Genomic DNA, 23,319 nt, shown 5'->3' on the forward strand with positions numbered 1-23,319 from the left:
TGGCTTAATATAATGCTTGAGCAAACAATGACAGCTGAGAAAGAAATTAAGCAAAACAGAAAGAATGCATTGAGATTAACTGAAAAGTAGCTTCGGGGGATTTATGAGGTCAATGTATCTAATGGAGCACATGCTGTACCTTGATATTGCAAACATTCTCTGCACATTAATACCTGCTGGCAGCTTCATAAGCAGAATTTTAAGGCTGGTATTATGCAATCTCAAGTGAAAGTACTTGTCGTTTTCAATCCATACTATGTATGTACAACCATTCAGTGTGCGTAAACATGTTTTTCTGGTCATGTTTGCGGTGCCATCCTTGTGTCATGCGATGCATCACCCTTGCTTCAGGCTGAGTTTGGAATTTGGTTTGCTCTTTTCACTACTCTGAAATGGTTCTAATTTAACAACAGTTTGTTGGACCAGAAAGAGGGGACCTTAAGGAATGCGATTTAGTTATCAACTTTAACTATCTAAAGCTCCCTAATGCTGCCCTTTAAGTTGAGAGATAGGTACTTTAGATTACCTGTAGCATGCATTTATATTTCATGCCTTGAGATGGCATAAGGGGTCGTGCTGTTGAAGCGCTTTACATCTGTTTGAGGTGGAGCACACACTACACATTGTGGGTGTTGAGCAGAAGTTCATTGCCCCATTATTGTACAGTTCGAAGTTGAGATGCTGCATCACATTAATGAAATCTACTTTTGGCAAGTCTGGTGCAATAGGGGCAAATGTGACACAAGAAAGCAAAGAATGGTATTCTGCAAATGGGAAAACATGGGGACATGTGCTCCACTAAGTGTATGCCATTCACTGCCCGTTAAAGGACACTTGGAAGAAGGAGTGAGGGGCAGTCATTTTTCAGTCGTCACACCCTACCCTAATTCTTGGCTGAGTAATCAGGGAAATCGAAATAGCAATTTTGACTGGAGCTCAGCATTTGCGTGAAGAATTAGTTGAACACTTCAAGATGGTTTGTCATTGCCCTAGCTGGCACCGCAGGTCATTTTTCACACGAAACAAGAAGAGTGCAGTCATTGGCTTCGGCATGCACAGAAAAGTCATATATATGCCACATTATGCAGTTTTATGATGATATTTCACGAAGTTAGTGAGTTTGCTTGCAGGTGAATCGCTGTGTGCGCCTTCCCTACCTTTCTTTACCTTTCATTATTAGCACCTTTTTATGCCATACACGAGTTTCACAGATCTGACCTTAGTAAAAAGCTGAACAAAGAGCATCATAGTGCCATGCATGACGAACCAATGTCATAGTTTAGTGTGTACAGTGCCATGTCACATCTATAGTAAAATCTCATTAATATGACCTTTGTTAATTCGAACAGGCTTTCAAAGTGATGCCTTGACTACATGTTGCAGTATTTCCTGCACCCCTCTAACACGTATGCAATGGTAGGCACCCTTCAATGGGCCGAGAGTATGACCGCATAGCTTCCTTTTCAAAGCGTTGCCAGCCCATAGCGACAGTGGCTGTCTGCTGCACATACTACTATGGCCAGCCGAGTCTGTAGCTACGTGCTGTATAGAAGGCTACTGATATTTTTGTTTTTCAGTGGTGCTGTGCTGTTTTGCCAGTGTGCCCCGTTCTCATCCGCCCAGAGTTTTTGAAACTCTGTGCTCTTCGCGTACTGCTCGCTTTTTGTGTGGTGAAGCCTCGTTACGCTTGATGCGGCCATAACATATTACCATCATGCGCAGAAGCTCTAGTGTTACCTCGTTGCATACTGAAAAAAAACCATCGGGGGGGGAGCATTTGAGGTAACTGCAAAAAGTCGTCATTGTCACAGTTTTGTTCATAATTGCGGGTGATGACTGCAGAGTTTTTGGCCATACACATTTTTTCGTGTAAACTGTTTTCGCCAGTTTCTGGGAGCCATTGGATGTTGTGACGTTCAGATAATTTAGACATTTTTTTTCACTCCCTGAAAGTTATAAATTAATGAAGTCTTACTGTACTCAAATAAGGAGAAGAAAGGTAGTTGATGTGACATGGCCAGCAGTCACATGTGTGCGTTTGTTTGTTTGTTTTTCTCAACATCTTCAGGATGACAAGCACCTTGCCATTGTTGAACCACTGATCTTGGTCTCTACACTGGATGGTACCCTGCACGCCATCGAAAAGAAGTCTGGCACGATTCGTTGGTCCAGGAAGGAAGGTTGGTTGAACTGTACTTACCTGTTATGTTTTTTTTCTGACAAGTTCTATACGTTTTTTATACATGCTATGTAGCTTTAAAATGTGTACTTGTGCATGCTTCAGGATTTTAAGCTTAAGTTGAAACTGGACGGTTGTGGTCAGTAAATACATGCAAGAAAAACTATGTTACGATCTGCTTAAGTACTTGTTGACTGATACTTGTTATCGTTTACTAGTTGTTACCTAGTGGAACACGGTAATTCTTTATGGATAAAGCAAGTTTCCATTTTTTGTGTTTTTCATTATTTCAGAACCGGTTTTAAAAGTGCCTGCTGATGTGTCTAAAAGGCAAGTGCATCGCCTTTAATTTTTGCAAAAAAAAAAAAAAATGCGCCATTGAAAATCATAATATGTTCAGTGTACTTGTCACTGTTCCGCTTTGACGTTTGATTGATCCTTTGTTGACGATAGAACTAGCTTTCTTCCGGACCCCAAGGATGGTAGTCTCTACATTTATGGCTTTGGTGGAGCTAGTGGTGAAGACGCCATCAAGAAGCTTCCCTTCACCATCCCGGAACTGGTGTCGGCATCACCCTGTCGAAGCACCGATGGCATCCTCTACACTGGTGAGATAGTCAGAGGAGTGACTTTTAGCTGACCCATGACAGAGGATTACTAAACAGAAGTGGTTAGGGTTTAACATAAGTGCAGTAGCTTCGTTGGTGTGAACAAAATATAAACTATTAACTTGCTGTAGGCTAAACTCCATTAAACCAACGTTTACTTGGCTGCAGTACATAAAACTGCCTTTGTGGCAGTGCCATAACATCATAAATGGTTGCAGTCTGAGTTTATTTTAGTCAGGTCTAACCCTACTAGCTTCCGTTAAGTTGCATTGCAAAGTGTGCACACTTTTACCATCTGTTAAGATGCCACTGACTGAAAACGATTGGATGGGCACTTAAGTTTCACCTCTAGCACCGCAGCCTTAATTAAGGCTCAGTCTGCGGCTCCTTTTGCAGATCCTGCTTTGCATCCATTCTGCTTGTTTAATCACTATTCCCTTAATTGTGGACTGTGCCAACTACCACCTGCCAGAGGCATGCATGCTCGAGGTTTTTCCCTCTCAATGGCAATGCTGGATTTTCAGGAGAAAGGGGCCTTTAGCATTGCTGTGTTAAAATTACGATAGTTACTCCACATTGTAGACAGGGCACTGCTCCTCTTTATCTCTTATTGGAGCTCAAGAGTCTAAAGACTTATTGAGAGTACCCATAATTTTGATTAAACCTGGATGTATGTACTTATACATATTGTTATGTGTGTGGAGATAACAGAGTACTGCAGAGCTGCCTTCAAGATTGAGGATGAAGCCTGTGTGGAACATATTTGATGTTGTTTGCCTCTGGTAGTGGATGCAGCTAGCACAGAACTGGGTTAATTGGAGAAATATGGGAGAGGCCTTCGCCCTGCAGTGGGTATAGTCAGGCTGATGATGATGATGATGCTTCTGGTAGAAATCAACCTTGCATGCTAAATATGTGTGTTTCGTGAAAGTCTGTAGCATGCATTAGATTGTCATGTCCCGACTTTGTGACTTGCACGAAGCGTCATGCCTTTAACCACTATATTGTCTATGGAGAGATTGCAGGAGTTGTTTGTCAGAGGTGCATTATAGGTACAGCATAAAAATTTTTAAATTGTCACTGGCCCTTCTGAAGTGCTTATTTTGAAATGAATGACCTAGATGGGTAAAAGTGGGGCAGTTGATTGCAAACATTCCCAATCGTGTAAGGAAAACAGAAGTTGAAGTTTAGATAGAGTTTAGTTCCTTTTATCTCATCCCATAGGATAGGTTTTGTCTGTTTAGAAGCTGCTGAATGGTATCCCGTTATGATTTAGGTCTGACTGTGGGCTTCCTTGGTAATGCTGCCTTTCTTTGGCTGTTCTAGTGACCGCAACGCGGTTGCGCAGTGATTGAGGTGTGCAGTTTCAGACTCATATAAGCCTGCTAGAAGGCATTAAGCTTGTCAGCAATTATCACCTCTGCATTCCCAACATTCTTTGGTATTGATTTTGTGAAGTGTGATGGGTCTAGTCGTTCAAGTAGGATACTGGTTACTGTGAACGTTAAAGATGCTTGCGATTTGGATGATTCTTGTCATGTGTCCAAATTGTTCATAATTAGCTATCTTTTGTAATTGCACAGTATCAAGGACCTCTTTCCTGATTAGATAGTATCATCTACAGCAAGTCCCATTTTGTATGCTTCATTGCATTTGAGTTTTGGCTGGGGGGGTTTTGTTGCTGATGCTTTCCTTTTGGGTTATGCTTTCCTGTGGATGCCCAGGCCAGAAACTGGATGTGTGGTTTGCAATCGACCTGTTCACGGGGGACAAGCTGGAGACCATTTCATTTCATGGCTCAGACAAGGTCTGCCCAATCTCCTACGAGAAGGCCATCTTTGTTGGCCGCACAGGTAGCCATTGTCATGCATTTCTCTGAGGGATATTTTTGCTGTACTGTAAATAATTTTAAAGTATTTCATGTTTTCCAGTGTGCAGAAATTAAAAAAGGAAAGTGAAATCAGCCGATGCACTTTTGAGGTTTGAGCTGGGAAAACCGTACTAACAGGCTTTGCGTCTAGAGTGCAAAGCCTTCGTTTTTTATGCCTAACTTTTGATGCACAGTGTGACTTAACAAGCCAGTTTTAATTGTTTGCACAATCGTGCATGACTGCTAGGAAAAGACTGAGGGGGTATAGATAGCCATATCATCTTGTTACGACCGCGAAACTTCAAAAAGTGAAAGATATGAATGCATTGGAACAAAGGGATACAACATTTGCTGAGGCATGCGTCATTGATCAGAGTCGGGAAGAGAAAACTTGCTGTCAAGTAGTAAGGGTAGGAGTATGAGTGAGCATTTTGACTTCGTCGAAATACTCACTCATACTTATGAAATATTTTTCTTGTTCTGCGTAAGCTAAAAAGTGAGCTTGTCAAAAATATTTCCCTTTTCTGCCAGTTTATCATTTCTGGGTGATTTGTCACAAAGTGTTCTCATGACCTTGTATTTTTTTTTTATATATATATATTTCTGTTCTCACTTAGGTTTCAGCTTTGTGTGGTTCATGGCCCTGGATAGTTTGTTTTGAACAGTTGTATCTTGAGATTTGGGATGCTTTCATTTATCATGTGTTCTGTGTAACAGCTGTGATCCTAGCTTGTGGACCTTTCTTTATGGGAAGTTATGTTGTTTTAGGTGTATGAGCTAACAGTTTAGGTGGCTGTATTTCTCATTAATGTCTCATGTTCGTGTTATGTTCCTGTTTGTTTTGGTAAAAGAGGATTTATTTACAAAAAGTAGCTGATGCAAGTTTGAAGCGGCATGACATTAAATTTTAAAGCAGGGACAGAAATTCAATTAGCTCCTTGTGTTTCCATCCGCGTCAACAGTTTGAGCATGTATGTTTACAATCGCTAGGGGCACTTGTGTTGTAGACTGTGTTACAGGAATTGAGACGGAAGTTTTTAGCCTAATAATTTTAAAACCTGTATTCTTCCTCTCTCTCTATGTTAACTTGTGTAAAATTTCTGTATCTGTTTGTTTTTTGTGACAGAATTTCAGATTGCGATGTACGACAGCAAGACAGGCGAGAAGAGGTGAGTCTTCCTTGGGAGTCTTAGTTATCTTGTGTGTTAACTTGACGTTGAGGCTAGATCACTAAGCTATATGCACTGATTTTTCTGTACCTCGTTACATGTAACAAAACACTCTCCTGGCAAACTTCATAAGCTCTTTCCCAATTGATTTTGAATTCGTGCAGCTGCCCTGGGGCATGCAGCATGCTGCCGATAGTTACCCTCACACAGCTGCAAGAATTTTTGTTGTTTTTAGCTTTGCTGAGCTGCTGTTTGTCATAGACTTTTTAAAAAAGGTGGTGCATAGTATAATGACTAAAGTCTCTGTTTGTTCACAGCTGTTAGAGGTTGCAAATGGGAGGTTTTTAGAGGTTTGCAGGGGCTTTCTAAGGTGCCAGTAATTATGATGCATTGGGGAAATTTGCTCACTTTGAAACCTTGTATTTGTCTGCACATGGTTCATTTTCACTTAAAGCTTGATTCTGCCGTCGCATTCTAAACGTGGCAGATTCTGCTGCCATATAAAGATTTTCGTTACGTCAGTGTGCCGAGCGTCCCTTAGGTCTTCCCATTCATTTCATTTCCCACCCAGGTGGAATGCGTCCTTCTTTGACTATGCGGCTCAGGCAGCACCAGACTTTGCCAAGGAATATGGTGAGCAGAGAAAATCCATGCGCGATTTTTTGCACAGAGCTTTTTTCTGGGGGCAGGTGTGCAGTTAAGAAGCGCTGGCTGCTTTTAAAGCCTTCATCCATCATTTGCCAGCTGCCGTGCTTGTCACCTTTTGTTTAATTTTTTTTTCCTGTTTTGTCTGATTCGTGATGCATTTACAAAATGTCAGCCGGTTTTCCCATTGCACAGGCAAGGTGCCGACGCAGTTTGTGCCTTCTAATTCTTGCTGTTTTCCTCTACTTTTTTCAAACAAAAATAAAATTACCTCTATCACATTTTTAGCTCTATGAAATGTGCTGATTGTTAATAGAAGCCTGAGTGAGTCAGTCTACCAGCCGTTGGTGTGAAGACTTGAAACTAGACACAGATGTTGCAAATCAAAGGAACTCGTGCTTTTGTGACTGGGCTCCGTGACCTATTATGTGCGAAGACACACAATGATTGTTGCGTGTTTTCAACGGACACATTTTCCTTTTCTTTAAACGCCTTTAATGAGTTGTGGGTGATAACAGAATGGGCAGTCTGGCTCTTGCTATATAATTGGATAAAGCGATGTTCAGCTCTTCTGTAAACTAGACTTATTGTTTCCACAATGGGGTGTGGATAAATTTACTCTCATATTCATGCAAATTCTGTAATTCTGGTTGAGCAAGAAGTGCCTGCCTCGCGGTATCACATGGAGCTCAGGTAATTGCGTTTGCATTTAATGTACGTATTTATCTCGAATTTGATTGTTGATAGGGGACTCCGCTCAAGGTTAATAATGAGCTTCTTGCTGAACACTAATCGCACTACCTTTATATCAAAGTCTGTTCGGTGTTCGGTCAAAGTTTGATGCCCAAAAGGTATGTGCTGCACTTTTTTCAAATGTGCCTGCAGGTACTGAACAATATGTCCACTTGGCTGCAATATAAATTCATGTGCTTTTCTCCTCTGATTCCTTTGTTTCGTCTGCTTCTTTTTTTTCATTTTCAGACCTTGCCCACTTCACGTCTAGTGAAGGTGGTCGTGTGCTGACCTTCAACAAGGAGACTGGTGAGGTTATGCTTTGCTTGTTTGTGCAGGACTTACATTCTTCGCTAGTGCACCTACAGTTTTGCATTTTTTTTAGGGGGGTAATCTGTCTCAAGTGCATGGAAATGCCATACAGGAGGTCGCAAATTCTGGTCTAGGGTAAAACATAAGCATGGGTCGCACCATTTCACCTAGGTACTAGTGCGCTATGTATACATGTTATGTGCATTAGTACATGATGTACCAGTGCACATTTTACCGGCATTGTCATCCTATTTGTGACACAGGCGTTCGGCGATGCTTTTTTGAGTAGACTCCCAGCAACAGGTGCGAGCTAAGCATGGGTTCTACGCATGCCTGTTGCTGCGATGCTTGGGGAAATTGTGTGACCTGTCGACTGACTGCAGGTGACTTCCTGTGGGAGCGGGAGTTGGGAAGTCCGGTCGTTGCGGTCTACGATGTTGGCGAAGAGAGCTCGCTGCGGCGGCTGCCGTTCACGCCCGTTGCACAGCGCACCCTGGAGGACATCACAGGACGACTGAAGCGCTCCTCCTGGAACAAGAACCTGCTGGAACCGTCACAGCATACCACTCTCTAGTGAGGCGCTGCAAATGGTTTCCTTTCCCTCTTTTGCCAAGACAGAAAAAGTATAAAGCCAGGTTGATTTGGGACACCCTCTGCTGTAGCTCAAGAGCTGAGGCATCGTCGGTTTATGCATTTAATTGTGCTTGCCAAGACTGCATTTTGTGGTGGGATGTAGAAGCACCTTCGTCAACGTCAGGTGATTGAAATGAACTATGAACTCCTCTCTTCTATAGCATGTCTTGCAGCCTACATTATTGTATTTGGCGTACGGAAATCTGTGAATCAAATAATCAGTGATGTTTAACAATTGAAATTCTCTCTGAAGACTTTCTGCTGACAGCATATAATATTTAGAGGTGACAAGGGGAACCTGACTTTCTTTGTTTCTCTTGTCTCAAGGCATTCTGACCTCTGTCAATATTGCTTTCTTTCATGATCCACGAGCACATAATACAGGTGCAATTTGTCTAAAGCATGTCTCCTTTTAAGTAACTTTGTTTTTTTTTCCTCACTCCAAATCGTGCGCCTAACAAAGGACTGCCTTCATCTTGTGCAGCTTTTACTGTGCCTCCTAGTTAGCTCTCTTTTCAGTCCATTGTGTAGTGACCTGCTTCTCGTCATTTGGGGTTTGCCCAGCGACCTTTTCATGGAGAAATCATTTTAAAGGATCGCTAGGACACACTCATTCATTCACCTTTGAATAGGGCATGCAGACTCACTCTCCAGTTGTTTTAATGTCTAAAGCACCTTATCGTATGTCTTCATACTAAAAGGTTAGGTCTACCTACTTCTGGTTTTTATGGCTGTGCTTATTTGTTGGAAATAGTAGTTATTTTGCTGACCCTCACTGCTAAATGTGTTTCAGTCTGTCTCTTTTGAGAGATCACAGCATCTGTTTTTCCTCACTGCTTGATGTATTCTGTAGGCTGCGGCTTCTCTAAGCTGAACTTGGTGGTGACAAGTGTGGCTGGTGGCCGAGATAACTGTGGCTGCCTTTATAAGTGTTAAGCTTATCTCAGTAGCACAGGCTTATCAGGCACATGTGTTCTGCGAGTGCATTAGAAAGATCAAAAATTTGCCTGCAAGTGTTGAGGTCAAAGGGAAGTGAAGATTTTGGTGTCTTCTGACCTTTATCTTAGAGTGCTCGACGTGATTCTCTTTTCCATTGAGGTGGAAGTCTTGCATTTTATTGTTAGCCTGGATTTAATCTTTTTGACAAAAACTGTTGTTTGACAAAAAAATGTTTGTCAACTACTATTACATTATTAGTACCTGCAATGCAACAATCTTATTGATGCGAATTCAGTTGATACAAATTTGGGGATGAGACTTATTCATAAAATTCTCCAGCCGGTGTGCACTGTGTACAATGTGCAGAGCTTCGGATGTTCCAAACGCTCTTCCACGTCACCACTAATAATGATATAAATTAATACGCAAACCATGACTGCAGCCTTGAACACTACGCACTGCCTACACATCGTTGACTCTGCGATTGCTTGTCGTGCTGTATGCACAAGGAGCAGCTTTCAGCGACGCGCGACCCGTGCATTGGCATTGCCGATGACGTGGTATCTTGTCGCGCTGTACTCACAGGGAGCAGTTTGTGGCGGCGCAGTACCTGCACATCATCGATGCGTCGTCATTGTCTGTCACTCTTTGTGCACTGCGAGAAGTTTGCGGTGGCAGGCAGGTGGCCATAATTGAATCCCCTCAGCTCTAAAGGATCTGCGTGAATGCTTTTTTATGCTTCTGTTTGTTTTGATGATGCAAATTTTTTACGACTGTGAGATTCATGTCACCAAGGTTCTACTCGATGTCGCTCATCTCATGTAGATTATTACATGTTATACGCGCATGTGTTTATTTCTTTTCCGGTGCAGTCCAGCGCTGTACGTGGGTGAACATGCCAAGGCAAGCTATGCTCTTGCAGCCCTTGTTGACAAGAACATGCCGGTGATGGCGGTGAGTACAAATCAGTTTGCCGCCGCTAAGACTCGTTCATTGCCATTTGCTATTTCTGCGGCACCAGCTGTTTTAGCCAGGCATATCTTCGCTTCGGTGCACGTTCATGTTCACCACGTTCATGTGTTTGTCGTTTGTTACACAAAGAAGGAGCCTTGTAAGCATCAAGTGTACTCATCTCGCTAAGAGTAGCTAGACGTTCTGTCGTACTTCAGTCTGGTTGTCTTTTTTGTGGTTGTTATCATTGGCAAGTTCCTGGAGCAAAACACGCTCTATTTTTCTTTCTTCTATGAACACTAGACACGAGACCGTAGAGTGCCCCTCCTGGAAGGTCCGACTTCACCGACCGACCGTGCAGCTAAATCGTCTCAGGGCGCCGACTTTGAGTCGTCTTCAGAAGATGTGAAGAGAAAGAGATCTTTCGTTTCCGGTCAGTATTATGCTGCATTTGGTGGAGCTGCTTTCAAGTGTTGGGTCATTGGAGACAAATTGGAGCAGGCCTATTTACTAAGATTACCATATTCTAAATCCAGAGATTCTGCTTTCATGAAAACATGGCTTTTCGTCAGCTAGAGAAAGGCCCATAAATGAATGCAGGCATCGTCAGCAAAGGCCAGTTGTATTGACTAGACTGCGACGTGTTGACAGAGTTATTTTGAGTGTAGATCCCAGAGGCTTGGATTACCGTTCACTACGAAACGGTCATCACTGCGAACTTTTTGGTGCAAACATTGCGACCTTGAATCTGGTTGTGGGAAAATTTTCAGGTGTGGTTTTCTTGGCAATAAACTGATTTTTTGCAGCCGGAGAGGTGTTGACGCAACCAGGAAGAGCCGGAGATTTTTACTGGAAGTACAAATTTGAGGAGTTTTGTTGTTGGCATATCTTTAAGGTCACAATTTCCAAATGACTGGCACGGGTGGAGAACTCAAGACAGGAGGGAACATAGCAGAGGAAAGAAAAATGAAGCTACTAGTTTACCAGTTGGCCCAACTTTTTACTGTGTTTACTCTTACTCTTGTTTTACTCTTGTACTAAATATTTGAGGATGAATTTATTGGTGCGTTTTTAGTGGTCACGGATGTTTTGCATAGCGCTTAGCGAGAGCTTAGTATGCCAGCTAGAGTGACTGCATTTCGTGGATGGATTGGAGGGCCTAGCCTTTTGTCGGAACAGAGATGTGCCCCATTTTTCTTTCTATGTAGATACTTTTATGTAGAAAGAGATGTAGATATTTAATTAGAAAAAGGTCTAGATACTTTTAAGCATTGTTCAAGATTACGAACACACATTACACTTTGAAGCTGTCTTATCAATCGGAAATAAGGTCTTTGCAATTGAACTGCAGTGTGTAGCGAACTAGAGTCCTTCGTTTTCATTGTCGGCGTTGTGTAAGTCAAGAGTGTCGCCAAATTGAATAGGAAACATTGAGAAGTGAGAATGTTTGCGGGCATTCTGTATTAACCTTGTTTTGTCTATAAAAAAAAAGAACCGAACAAGGATAAATAGGGTACGCCTCAGGTCGCAGATGAGCCAACGTTTCGACAAGTGGACTTGTCTTCGTCTGGGCATGCCTTTATGGGCATTGTGAACAGTTAACTTAAGGCATTTGACACCTGACTTCATTACATTTAGTTTAGGATAGGGAGCGGCATGCTGTGAAGCGCTTGTGAATGTCCCGGTTTGTGTTTTCACATTGTGTTTTCCAAGTGTGTTACGATGAGACGTAGTTGTAGCACTATTTTCTTATTGCGACTTGTCACGGGAACAGTGCATGATGTCTGTACTCTCTTCATTTCAACAGGCTATTATGAGTACCCAAACACTATGGTGGCCGTACTCTACTCGAGGCTCCAGATTGGCTACCAGAGGCCGTCACAGTCTGAAGACCCAGGAACCTTCCACCACATCAGGGACCAGCGCGAGGCTTTTTCGGAAGGGGCGCACTCTGAGGAGCGGGTATGCAGAGAAACAAAGCTTCTCCTTTATGTCTAGTGAGGCGGTTACACGTGCACATTCATGTAAATACGAACATTATGTATGGTGTGTCCTCATTTCACATATTGGCTTGGAATAGAAGTGGGCATGCCTTGCTTCCTCCCATTCTAACAATACTGAAATGCATGTAGGCCTCAATCAGCAAAGACATTTGTTGTGAGTTAGTTTCAAGGCACTATTTATGCTGCATTTGCACAAGGGAACCATTTTTGAGCCAGCCGGAACATAAAAAAAAAAGTGTTATAGGCTGCAAACATGGTGAAAAAGTAAGTTATATCCTTTTCACGCGGGCAGGTTAGTGACACTTTCCCGAAGTGCACTTACATAGTAACAATGACACTTTCAGTGCTTGCTGTCACGGAAAAATCAAGTGTCATATTGAAATGACGGCAGTGCCCTTATGGATGCTGCAGCCCTATGTGGAAATTAATTTGTTTTCGCGAGAATACCTTAAAATTTATTTTTATTCCGAGCACAATTACCACAAGCTAATATTCAGAGTTTATTTGTGCATCTGAATACAGTAGCTGACCGATTTTTCGGTCTCCAATAATTCGGACTTTTCGAACTTTATTCAGGAACCGTCACGCAGCACATAGGAGCATGTACATTTTCACAACCAATATTTCGGACCCTATGGTGTCCAAAATTTTGATTTTTTGGACCGAACTTGGCGCGAGCAATACTATGGAGATCGTGTTTTGGCCGAAGGCTAGTTTTTTTTGGCATCACTTAGATGTGAGCGGGCGTCGTTTTCACAAACAACCGGTTTTGCACGGCCGTGAAAGCTAGGCAAAAAACTCATTTGGCTAGGCTTTTTGTTCATTGTCACCATTTGAGGCAGTAGCAGTAAGCGAATGTGCAACCTTTTCATCTCGGCTGCCATAAAGAGCGCACAATCGGATTGAAAACAGCGTGAGCTCCATCCGCTACCACTCACCACCGCCACCCATGGGGAAGGGGGGTTCGGTGCATTCGTGATTCACGGGGGCTCTCGTTCCGCTCACTTTTTTCCCATGAGTTCCATCTCGCGGTCTTCTCGTTTTCCGTCTAGTCCGAAAAAAATGGTCGGCGATTGTACATAGTTTTGACTAAAAAAGCATCACGATGTCGCACGGGCATGCTAGCTTGACCGCACTTTCGCTAACGTGCATGGCTACTGCTGTTTACATGCAAAACCGACCTCGTTTATGCTATATAGTTGCGCTGCTAGCCGCGGTTATTGAGAACCTAGCTTTGCGACTTTGGTTTGCATCGTTAACCGAGAAAATGCCAGTAGCTCCTATGTATGGAGCGGGGTCACCGGTGTTCGAGTGCTAAAAGTGCATGAGCTGTCTGATTCAGAGCAGCGTGCATTTTTCACACGAAATCATGTTTTAAGAGCAACACAATAATAGGCAGTGTCTCAGTGCCTGTCCAACGGCGCTTCTGTGCAGCCTAAACTGTCCAGTGGCGCAGCACGCATGCACGGCAATATCGTCACGTCTTCAGTGTTTGCTTAGCGTGCATCACAACGTCAGAAAAGGTCCGGCCCCTGCCGCATCAGGAAAGTAGGCCAGAAGCTCGCAGCGTTCGCAGCACCGGATGCTACTAGCTTTCCTCTGTAGTGCCGTCCGTGAGTGCCCGTGGCCAGCAGAGCGCATGGTGCAAGTAGCGCTTGGCCGTGTGCTCCTCCGTAGTCGTAGCTAGGCCTATAGTTTGTTTCACATCGAAGCATCGGCGGGCGGCGCTTTCGTATTGGCCAGCTTAATAGGATACATGGCTCACTCGTGGCACTACCTTATTGCTAACCTTACTGTCTGTTGATAATAAGCGAAAAGTGCGATTCAATTCTGTGACGACTTAAGAGTGGAGCTAGCGTATACGTGTACAAGCTGACCGAGTGAGCTGCGCCGAAATTAGGTTGTATCGCAGCCATGAAGGAAGGAAAGAACTTGGGAGAGTCCCTGACATCACTTTTTTGAAGCCAGCGCGGCCGCGCCGTGACGCGACCAGACGCTGCAACGTCTCTCCTCCTCCTTTACCCTCCGCATTTTCATTCTGCGCGTCGCTCACGTACCTCGGGCACCTAGCAACGTTGTTGCTAGCGGCCTGAGTTTTCATAGCAACAGCGATGCCGTTGCTAATGGTCCGACTTGGCTAGCCCTAAATTTTGACGTCACTTCTTCCACACTTTCTCCATGCATTGGGAATGGCAAGGGCCTCTCCTTAGTTGTTTCCTTCCTCCATGATTGCAGCTATTACTCCTACTAGCGACTCTGCATGGGTTAACGATCCATAAGAAGAATTAATTTTTACATTTATTTACTCCAGGGCTTATTATTTATGAGAAAAACAAATTTTCACACACTTTTTTGACGCCAGTGAGTCGGTGACAGCAGGGCCGGATGCGCGGTAAAGATGCTGGCTTGGCGCTGGCGGCTTGCGAGAGGAAAAGCAGTGCTGCCTCTGGCCTGTTCTTGAGTGAAATGCCGTGTCGGGTGACAATTTTCTAGAAATTGAGTACAAGTAACTCCAGCCTCATTGGTGCCACTTGAGATATTGCATATCATCTAAGTGCAGCAGCAGAAGAATGCTTTCGCCTTAGCGCAAGCACTGAGAGCGAGGGTAGCGATTCAAGTGTTTGCATTGATTGTTTTTAGTTGGTGACAGCTTAAATCTTGTGCCTAATAGAAGAAACGCTCAAGAAATTAGGATAAAAATTTCAAAACGTTGTAATTCTCAAACATATATAAGTAATGTATGGATGCGCTGCTGTCGAGGTTACACACTCGCCTGCCGGACAAAGTGTAGTGAGTTCACCAAACTCACTTCACGCCGATTGTGTTCAGCAGCGAGTGTCATTAAAGTTCATTGTGTGACATGATGCGAATTACACTAAAGGCAAGTTTCACTAGTTGAAAGTGACACTAAACTTGCTCGTCTGACTGGGGTATTAGTGTTCTAGTTGTCATTTTCTTTTGGGCTGCTCGGTACTTCATGAACAAGCAGAGTGATAAATTTGCCTTTTGTTTCGTTCTGGACCAGCTTAGACCTTTCTTTTTTTCTTTTTTTGTCGGTGGGAGCTTACCATGCTTTTCGTGGCATTGTCTCAAAGGTTATCCCAAGCAAGGACAGTGAAGGTCACGACCCTGGTGTCAGCTGGGACATTGGGGATGATGGGAGGAGCTGGAGGTCGGTTCCTCCCTTCTTCCCTTACGGGGAGGTGGTCGACCGGACGAAGAAAGAGAGCCACCGGGGTCGCGGAGGTAGGACGCACCAGAAGCGCGTCCGCGATGCAGCGGTGGAGACACAGCCGTGGCAGCCAGATGACGCGCTCCTGCCCCTTTCGGGCCAAACGGCATGGTTCCAGCTTGCCCTCGTTCTGCTGCTGGGCGGCATGGCAGGAGCCGTAGCTTACCTCTACCCACAGGTGAGGACCTGTGCTCTGGGTTTGACTAGGGCTTTCGCGTTGGCTTTGAAAACCTTGTGGTGGAGCTGAAAGAGAACTGTCTCTCTTTGATGGGCTTGACGAGCTAGCCTGAAAGCATTGCACATTGCTTTTAATGCATACTGTTACTTGGCGCTGGCGTGGCACGAGCAGATTGTCTCCGCAGATTGTGTGTACAGAATGTATCCGCAGACCCAGAAGCTGGCTTATGTCGAGTGTAATGGCTACACGAGTTATATCGACTGACAGTTGATGTCAAGTATAATTGTGCTGGGCCAATATTAGGTCGTAATGAATTATTGATAATCAGCTGTGATAACTTTAGGCTACAATGTCATCACATATTATTGGATAAGCTTATGTCAAGCTTGATTGCACTAAACTAATTGTGGGTCTTAATTACAATTAGTTAGTTAATTATGATTAAATTCACCTTACGGCTACGCCAAGTAATATAGTCACGACCCAAAGAGCCTCAGACGTGCGAGTAGCCGCTGTGCGGACACAGAGCGACGCAGCAGACCCATGAAGCGTTCTGCAAATCTTTGAACAATGTCCGGCCCGAGCACTCTCCACGTGCCAACAACCACTTTGTCGTCATTGCGGCCCAGCGCTGAGGCCGCGCGGTGCTGGGCATGTGACAGTATATAATTTGATAAGCTTATACAGAGTATGATTGTACTGAACAAATTGTAAGTCCTAATTAATTTTCTTTAATTAATCATCATATATAACTATTGATATTAAAGCTGTTGTTAATATATTCTTGGAAAGGTCTAGGCTAGTAAATCCAAATTCACACTTGAAACCACGCAAAAAGACATGTGAAACTGAGCTAAACTCGTCGGACTAACTCGATTAAGAAACAAAACAGCAGCACTTAATGCTTACGCATCCACACTACGTGATAAATAAATGGATCGTTATGTGATTTGAACACCTGATGTTTTTTGGAGCTAATGGAAATAAGCTTCCACGCACTTGTTTCAGTTCAGCAAACTTTCACTTCAACAGACTTTTTCCTAAGGTCCCTTGAAGTTCGTTCAAGTGAAGTTTCACTGTAGATGGGAATCGAGCCCTTGGATTCGGATTCAGACAGGCTACTCTTAGGCCATGCATGCATGTTTGTATGGCTTTGGGGCTTGTATCAATGTCTGCTGGTCTTTCACAGTAATATGGTAGCTTATTACCATATGCCGGAACGTACGTGTGGCCTGAAACAGAAGTTTTCTGAAAACCTGAGTGGTAATGCACCAAATGCGCAGTTGGTGTAACCACACTGAACTGGCTATCATTTTTATTTTTTCTTCATACCAGGCGAGAGAATACCAACGTTCGTCACGGAGTGGAAACCTTCGAGTCAGTGGCGGCAGTCAATTCCTTGGTAAGCTTACTTTCTAACTTACTTTTTTTTGTTCTTCTTTTCTTTTCTGAAGCACAGCAAATGTGATGCAACTTCTGTTTTGTGAATTTGTTATTTCTTTCCGTCCATGTAGAAGTAACGGAAGATGGCGTTTGTCAGATTGGAAAGATCAGCTTTGACACACGGGACGTGATTGGTCGTGGCTGCAATGGGACATTTGTGTTCAAGTAAGCAAAAACTCCTGGTTTCACCCATTGTGACATTGTAACGATTCAGCAAAATGATGAGGTGGGGATTATCTTTTTTTTTGTGTGTGCCTGTATTTCGCTTCCTTCTCAAGGTGACTGAGCCATGTTTTCTTAAATATACATAACTGGAATTAATAGAAGTATTTTTTACATGCGTGATGTCAATGGGACTGGTCAGCCACCTTGTATTCGATGCTCTTTGGCCAAATATGCCTTTGTGTCATCTATCATCGTCGTAATTGATGTTGAACGGGCCAAAAATGTGGATATCTAGTAAACAGGACACTTGAATTAAGGGAGTGTGAATTAATAATAGCCAACAATAGTAAGCTTTTTCTACAATTTCTACTTGCTCATGTCGTGCTTTGTGGGTTGTGTCGTTCAAGAATGGGTTTTGTCTCTTCAAACAAAATAAGTGCTGTTATGAGGTGTAAACCACCATCTATGATCCTGTCGTTGAAAAAGTGATGAGAATCCTTATTATTATAATTTACCACTGGGGCCATTCTGTATGCTTTGGTGGGCCTGCTTCTTTGGCTTATATAAGTGGTGCTGGTATTAAAGGAAAAGCACCATAAAGGAAAATAACAAAAGGGGAGGTGCGTCTCACCCGATCATCCATACTCTTTGACAGGTGCAAATAAAGTGTTCTCTCTCTCTCTCTCTCTAGTAACGAGTTGAAGCTTTTTGGTCATTAATGTATGGGCTAATGGAATGTAAGGTGTTACGACAAGTATGAAGAGACGAGAGCTAAGAATGAAACGGGAAGGACCTTTTTTTTTACATGTTGCAACATTACATGAAGTTGAAACTGTTGATACAAGTTTATCTTGTTTTTGTATTTTGTTGCATTTGGTTGATGCAGGGGCACTTTTGAGAAGCGCCCTGTTGCAGTGAAGCGGATCTTGCCGGACTGTATCAGCCTGGCGAGTCGGGAAGTGGACCTGCTTCGAGAGTCTGACGAGCACCCAAACGTTGTCCGCTACTTCTGCATGGTATTTATAGATTAGTGAAAATGCCCACTGTTATTTGTGCTTCCTTGAAGCCAGGGGCTTTGAGCCAAGGCCCCTGGCTTGCACAGCTATGGATAATGTTAAATTCCATGGTTTGAGAGCAAGGAATCCGCAGGAATCATGAAACAGAGCTTTAGAATGTACCTCGCATTATATAGTTGGAATAGCATGAGCATTTTTTTCTTTTTGGAGCATTTCAAAGTAGCTGAACTGACCTTAGCGATCAGGAACAAGAGTTGTTAGGAGATGGTAACTTGGTGGGCCCTTTACTTTGGATGGCATGGTCACTTTGAGATTGCGACATAATCTATATACAGTCGTGCCTCGTTAATATGGACACTTTGGTTCCCGACCAAAACTGTCCATAAAGCGAGTCATCCATAATAACGAGTCATGAATAAAAAACAAAAAGGATTTTATTGAGAAAAGAGAATTGTAATTAACGACTGCTTTTGTACATAACGGTGTGCACTGGACTCAAAATTTCACAGAACACTGGCACATTTGAGTGCATTATCCTTGTCATTGTTGTCTTCGAAAAATTGTAATGCAGCCTGAAGTGACTGGCTTACCATGACACCCGTGATGTTGGGCTTTGTGTTGGTCGAACTTTCGAGCACGAACTCCCCACTGGGCGATGAATCAGCGTCTGATTCTCTACTCACCGCCACTTCCAAAATGTGCTCTTCACTGAGCTAAGTAGCCGATAAGTAGCTGCTTGAGATTCTCCTGAGGCGAGGAAACAGCTGAGCTGCCGATACTAGTCCCTCGCAGCTTGGATTAATTGAGATGGCTTTTGCCGCTTGTATTCACAGATTTCTTCGCGCCTACGTTCAGCTCTGTTCTTTTGCGTTTAACTCCCGCCATGCCAAAAGCCAGACTCAAGTTCAGGGCTACAGGCTCCTGATGCTGTGCACTTTTTTTGCCTAGTTAACCTTTCTGCCTTTCCGTTCTTCTGATTCTTTTTTTGCCTTGTACTGTTTCTGTAAGAAAGCGAAGGAGTCAAGCTGGCAAGCTGCTATGCAGAGGGCTATCGAACATCCCAGCTTCTTGGCGCCGTTTTTATGTGTTTCCATAAAACAAACACTGCAAGCTGAAGTACAGTTTAGAGCGACGGCTAGCCGACTACGAAGAGCTCAGACCTTGTCAAGGCCGCATCGTTGACTCAAAGCGGAGCCGACATACGGACCGCCTAGTGGGCAAAGTTTGGCCGTTCGACAGCGCAACAAGGACGAAAACCAGGAGCATGAGAGGGAAGCGCGTCCAGGACGGGACGCCCGGTCCGGGTTGCGTGTTCGTACGTCGCCTCTTTTGTCGCTGTACTTTGCGAGCGTGTCTTAACTCTCACCGAAAAGCGTTAACGGCTTCATGGAACACACATAGCGCTTTGGGAAAGAAAACTTCAGTTCCCACCGCCACTGTAGGCACTTGTCTTTCGTCCTGTCATTTCTTTTTTACGCTTTTACCGGCCTCTCTGTTCACGTTCAGCAGAATTTATTGCGACCACATGTTGTTGCTTTCCCGACTGCGGCGGCACTTCCGCTGCACCCAGAAGCCTCCTGGTTCCCCCTTTCGGGGTCTTTCTTACGCTGGCCCTCGGTTTGCTATGTACGCTCCTCTCCGCTCTTGCGCCCCCCCCCCCCTCCCCCCTTCCTTAAAACGGCGACGCGCCGGCTTTGGTTCTTTCCAACCCCACAGGACTCGTTCAGGCATCCCGCCGTTTCAGCTGTCGGGTAGGTTCGCGGGCGGCGCGCCCTTCTTTAACTTGCGTTCGGACTCCTCTGATTTTTTTCAAGCGCTGTCCATATTAACGAGACAAAAATACATGGGCCCAAGTGTGGCGCGTGCATTCTTCCCCTGTCCATTGTCCGGACAGCGAGTTTCCATATTAACGAGGCATAAATACATTGAAAAAGTTTCGTCCCCAGAAAAACTGCCCATAATGCGGGTCGTCCATATTAACGGGGGTCATATTAACGGGGCACGACTGTACTTCTTTTGAATTTCTTTCAACTTCTGAATTTATCCCTCAAGTTGTATTTGCTTAAATAAGATGAAATAATCATTTTTCCATCATGCTGATATTCCTACTGATGTCTGTAACAGCAGTGGCATCAAAAGAAAGAATGTCGCTGTAAGCATGCATTTTCGAGAGAAATTGCATAAGTCTGATTTTTTGCAAAATCCTGAGAAGCTAGAGGCCTTAGTCGTAACAAGGTCTTCATTTCCCCACCCTTTTCTGCTCAGTTGTTTGTTCATTTTGATTTGTGCATCAGGCCTCATAATTAACTGGATACATTCAATGATTCTTCAAAGTTCATTGAACTGCTGTGATGGCTTTACCTTACTAGCGTGGCATTGCCCTGTTGTGGCAAATGTCCCTGCAATATCTAACTGTCCCTTGTTTAAGTTCACACGTGTATCAGCTTGCATAATTGACGATGTTGAGCAGTGCTGAATGAGGTCCTGGAACTGTGTTTATTGCAACCTAATCTCACCTAGCCTAAACAAGCTTTGTTGCAAAGTCGTATGTTTTGTCTTACGTTCATGCATTAGACTGTCATCTGTGCAAAATATTTTAAAATTAGCTGATAGCATTGAGCTGCAGCACAAGAGATAAAGAACTGATTGTTTGCCTAATCCCACCGAGATCAACATAACCTAACCTTGAGTTTTTTTTAGGTGAAAGCCTCTCTTGCCTCTTGAGTGTATCCTGTAAACGAAAGCTGTGAACAAAATGTGTGAATGGATGTGACGTCATACCTTATGTGACGTCAATATCCCTAGATTTAGGGACAAGTTTTCCCATCTAGGGACAAATTTCTTTTGAACTAGGGAGAAAAGTTCTAAACCTAAAAACAAACTAGTGTACCTAGAGACATACTATATAAGTAGCTGGCTGATTTTTCGGACTCCGATGATTCGGACTCCAATAATTTGGACTCCAATAACTTGGACTTGCGTGACGTTTCAGACTTTATTCAGGATTCGTCACACGGCCCATCGGAGCGTGTACACTTTCCCGACCGATAAGTTCGATTTTTCAAACCAAATTTTGTTTGGCTTGTGCGGTTTAACGTTTCAAAGCGACTCTGGCTATGAGAGACGCCGTAGTGGAGGACTTCGGAAATTTCGACCACCTGGGATTCTTTAACGTGCACTGACATTATTGCATGGCACACGGGCACCTTGCGTTTCACCTGCATCTAAAAGCGGCCGCCGAGGCCATGGTTCGATCCCGCATCCTTGGACACTGAAGTCGAGCGCCGTAACCGCTGCGCAACCCCGGCGGAGTACCAAATTTTGCGCGAGCAGTACTGTGGAGATCATTTTTAGCCGAAGACTCGTTTTTTTCGGCATCATTTAGACATGAGTGGGCGTCGTTTTTGCAAACAACCGGTTCACCTAGCTATGAAAGCTAGGTGAAGCAGTCGTTTAGATTTCATCATCGCCATTTGAGGCAGTGGCAATAAGCTGCAGCTCGCTCCGATGCCGCCACCACCTAGGGGGGGGGTTGTGTCCAAATTTCATGATTCATGGGGGCTCTCATTCCGCTGGCTTTTTTCCCGCGAGTTCCGTCTCGCGGTCTTCGCTGCCGTTGTTAACCATGGAAACTGAATGTTATTGCTTCGTGCGGCATGTGCATTCGTTCGCGGCACGATTGACTATATCGCAGTACGTCGTGAAATGGCATGGACATGACGAAAGCATGTCTGGCTGAGATATTCTAACTAGAGGGTTATAGCGGTTACAGCTTAGCGTGATCTGCTTCTGTGGGGCACCGCTGTGCATGCGGTGACCGCCTTGAGTGAGTTGCATGCTTCCCAGCAGCACACACACCTGTCGTGTCTGCACCATCCAGCGTGCGCCTGGAGGCTGCATCCGTCATATCGAATCACACTAGCATGTGCGCACGAGCAGCGCGTGGAAGCCGATTACAGTAGCAGATCGCGCTATGCTATAACTCCCTGTTATCGGCATATAAACGAAACGTGGGGAGCAGCGAAGTTTGTGATTTTCGAAGTGATTTTTCGCAGAAAAGTTTTTTTTTTTTTCATGTTCACCGATTTTTTGGACTGTTCGATTATTTGGACCATTTCCCGGGTCCCGTCAGCACTGAAAAAACGGTTGGTGACTGTATTGAAGGCTTCAACAAAGATACGACAGAATTCTAAAAGTTCTAGGTAAACAAGGGAAGTAATGTATGTCATGTATGACGCAATAACGGGACGCATATTTCTAAGATGTGGTCGAGCCAAAATTGGAATGGAGCTGCCAAATAGAACTGCACTTAAACATACTTGCACCCCTGGAATTTTTTTTGCATGACTTTGTCCGTAGTGTTGACAACGGGGTTGACAACAACTCTAGTTCTGTTATCTCCTTCCACATGCTGCAATGTCCTCTGTATTATTGACAACCAAACTTAGGTTAAGATGGCCCAACCCATCCACAATCTCAAAATACATTTTTGTGGAGTTTTTCCGGTAGTTCCGAGTGCAGCATTTTCTGACTCTGCTGTTCCAGGAGGAGGACCGGCAGTTCTGTTACATAGCGCTGGAGCTGTGCGAGGCCACTCTGCAGGACTATGTGGAGCAGCCAAACTTTGACCGGGGACACCTGGAGCCCACAACCCTGCTGCACCAGGCAGCTTCAGGGCTGCACCACCTGCACTCCCTGGACATTGGTGAAGTGCTGCTGCTCTTTTCTGGGGTTGAGCGAGAGTGGCTTTTGAGCATGTGCGGGGCAGAGAAACCTTGAAGATATGATCAAGCAGCCATCATCAGTGACAGGGGTGATTGTAGGGTCTGCCCTGGGTTAGGAGGGATTTGTTTTTCGAATCCTGGCTCGGTTTGGCCAGTGATGTATTGTTTCTGCTTAGAGCAGTTTTGGAGCTGGAGTAATGTAACATAGGCTGTGTAGTACCATAGCACAGGGTGGTGTAACCTGTAAGCACTAAATGTGCGCTGGGGCCTGTGTGCGGAGAGAGAGGCCTTGCTCTGTCTGGAATATCCCCTTTAGACTTCCTGTTGGGAATTGTTGGCCTGTTATACTGCCAAGAGGTAGATGAAATGCTTTTTAACCCTTTCACTGTCACGAACGTACCGGTACGTTTTTGCGCTCCCCCCCCCCCCCCCCCATCCCACACACAGTGTCATCGATGACCGGTACGTTCTCTATTGTGCATTCAAAACTTCGCACCTGAGCGCGATGTTGCTGCGCTTG

At 44.3% G+C, this 23,319-nt stretch overlaps 1 protein-coding gene across 3 annotated transcripts in view; it reads left to right on the plus strand.

Annotated features, from left to right (window-relative positions):
• The window catches only part of Ire1 (serine/threonine-protein kinase/endoribonuclease Ire1), a 62,951-nt gene that overhangs the window by 6,867 nt on the left and 32,765 nt on the right, over positions 1-23,319 (plus strand). For all 3 annotated transcript variants that reach the window (XM_084604870.1, XM_084604871.1, XM_084604872.1), the window contains 16 exons: positions 2,069-2,180; positions 2,473-2,509; positions 2,633-2,787; positions 4,512-4,640; positions 5,784-5,826; positions 6,398-6,459; positions 7,453-7,512; positions 7,899-8,088; positions 9,960-10,041; positions 10,342-10,471; positions 11,846-12,000; positions 15,137-15,451; positions 16,787-16,853; positions 16,966-17,059; positions 17,946-18,075; positions 22,621-22,780. In XM_084604870.1, coding sequence (XP_084460996.1) covers positions 2,069-2,180; positions 2,473-2,509; positions 2,633-2,787; positions 4,512-4,640; positions 5,784-5,826; positions 6,398-6,459; positions 7,453-7,512; positions 7,899-8,088; positions 9,960-10,041; positions 10,342-10,471; positions 11,846-12,000; positions 15,137-15,451; positions 16,787-16,853; positions 16,966-17,059; positions 17,946-18,075; positions 22,621-22,780 — 1,921 coding nt within the window. The remainder of the gene's footprint in view (positions 1-2,068; positions 2,181-2,472; positions 2,510-2,632; positions 2,788-4,511; positions 4,641-5,783; positions 5,827-6,397; positions 6,460-7,452; positions 7,513-7,898; positions 8,089-9,959; positions 10,042-10,341; positions 10,472-11,845; positions 12,001-15,136; positions 15,452-16,786; positions 16,854-16,965; positions 17,060-17,945; positions 18,076-22,620; positions 22,781-23,319) is intronic.

The sequence above is a fragment of the Amblyomma maculatum genome, chromosome 5 (assembly GCF_055883805.1).
Source record: "Amblyomma maculatum isolate TAMU_Amacu chromosome 5, ASM5588380v1, whole genome shotgun sequence".
Taxonomy (NCBI): domain Eukaryota; kingdom Metazoa; phylum Arthropoda; class Arachnida; order Ixodida; family Ixodidae; genus Amblyomma; species Amblyomma maculatum.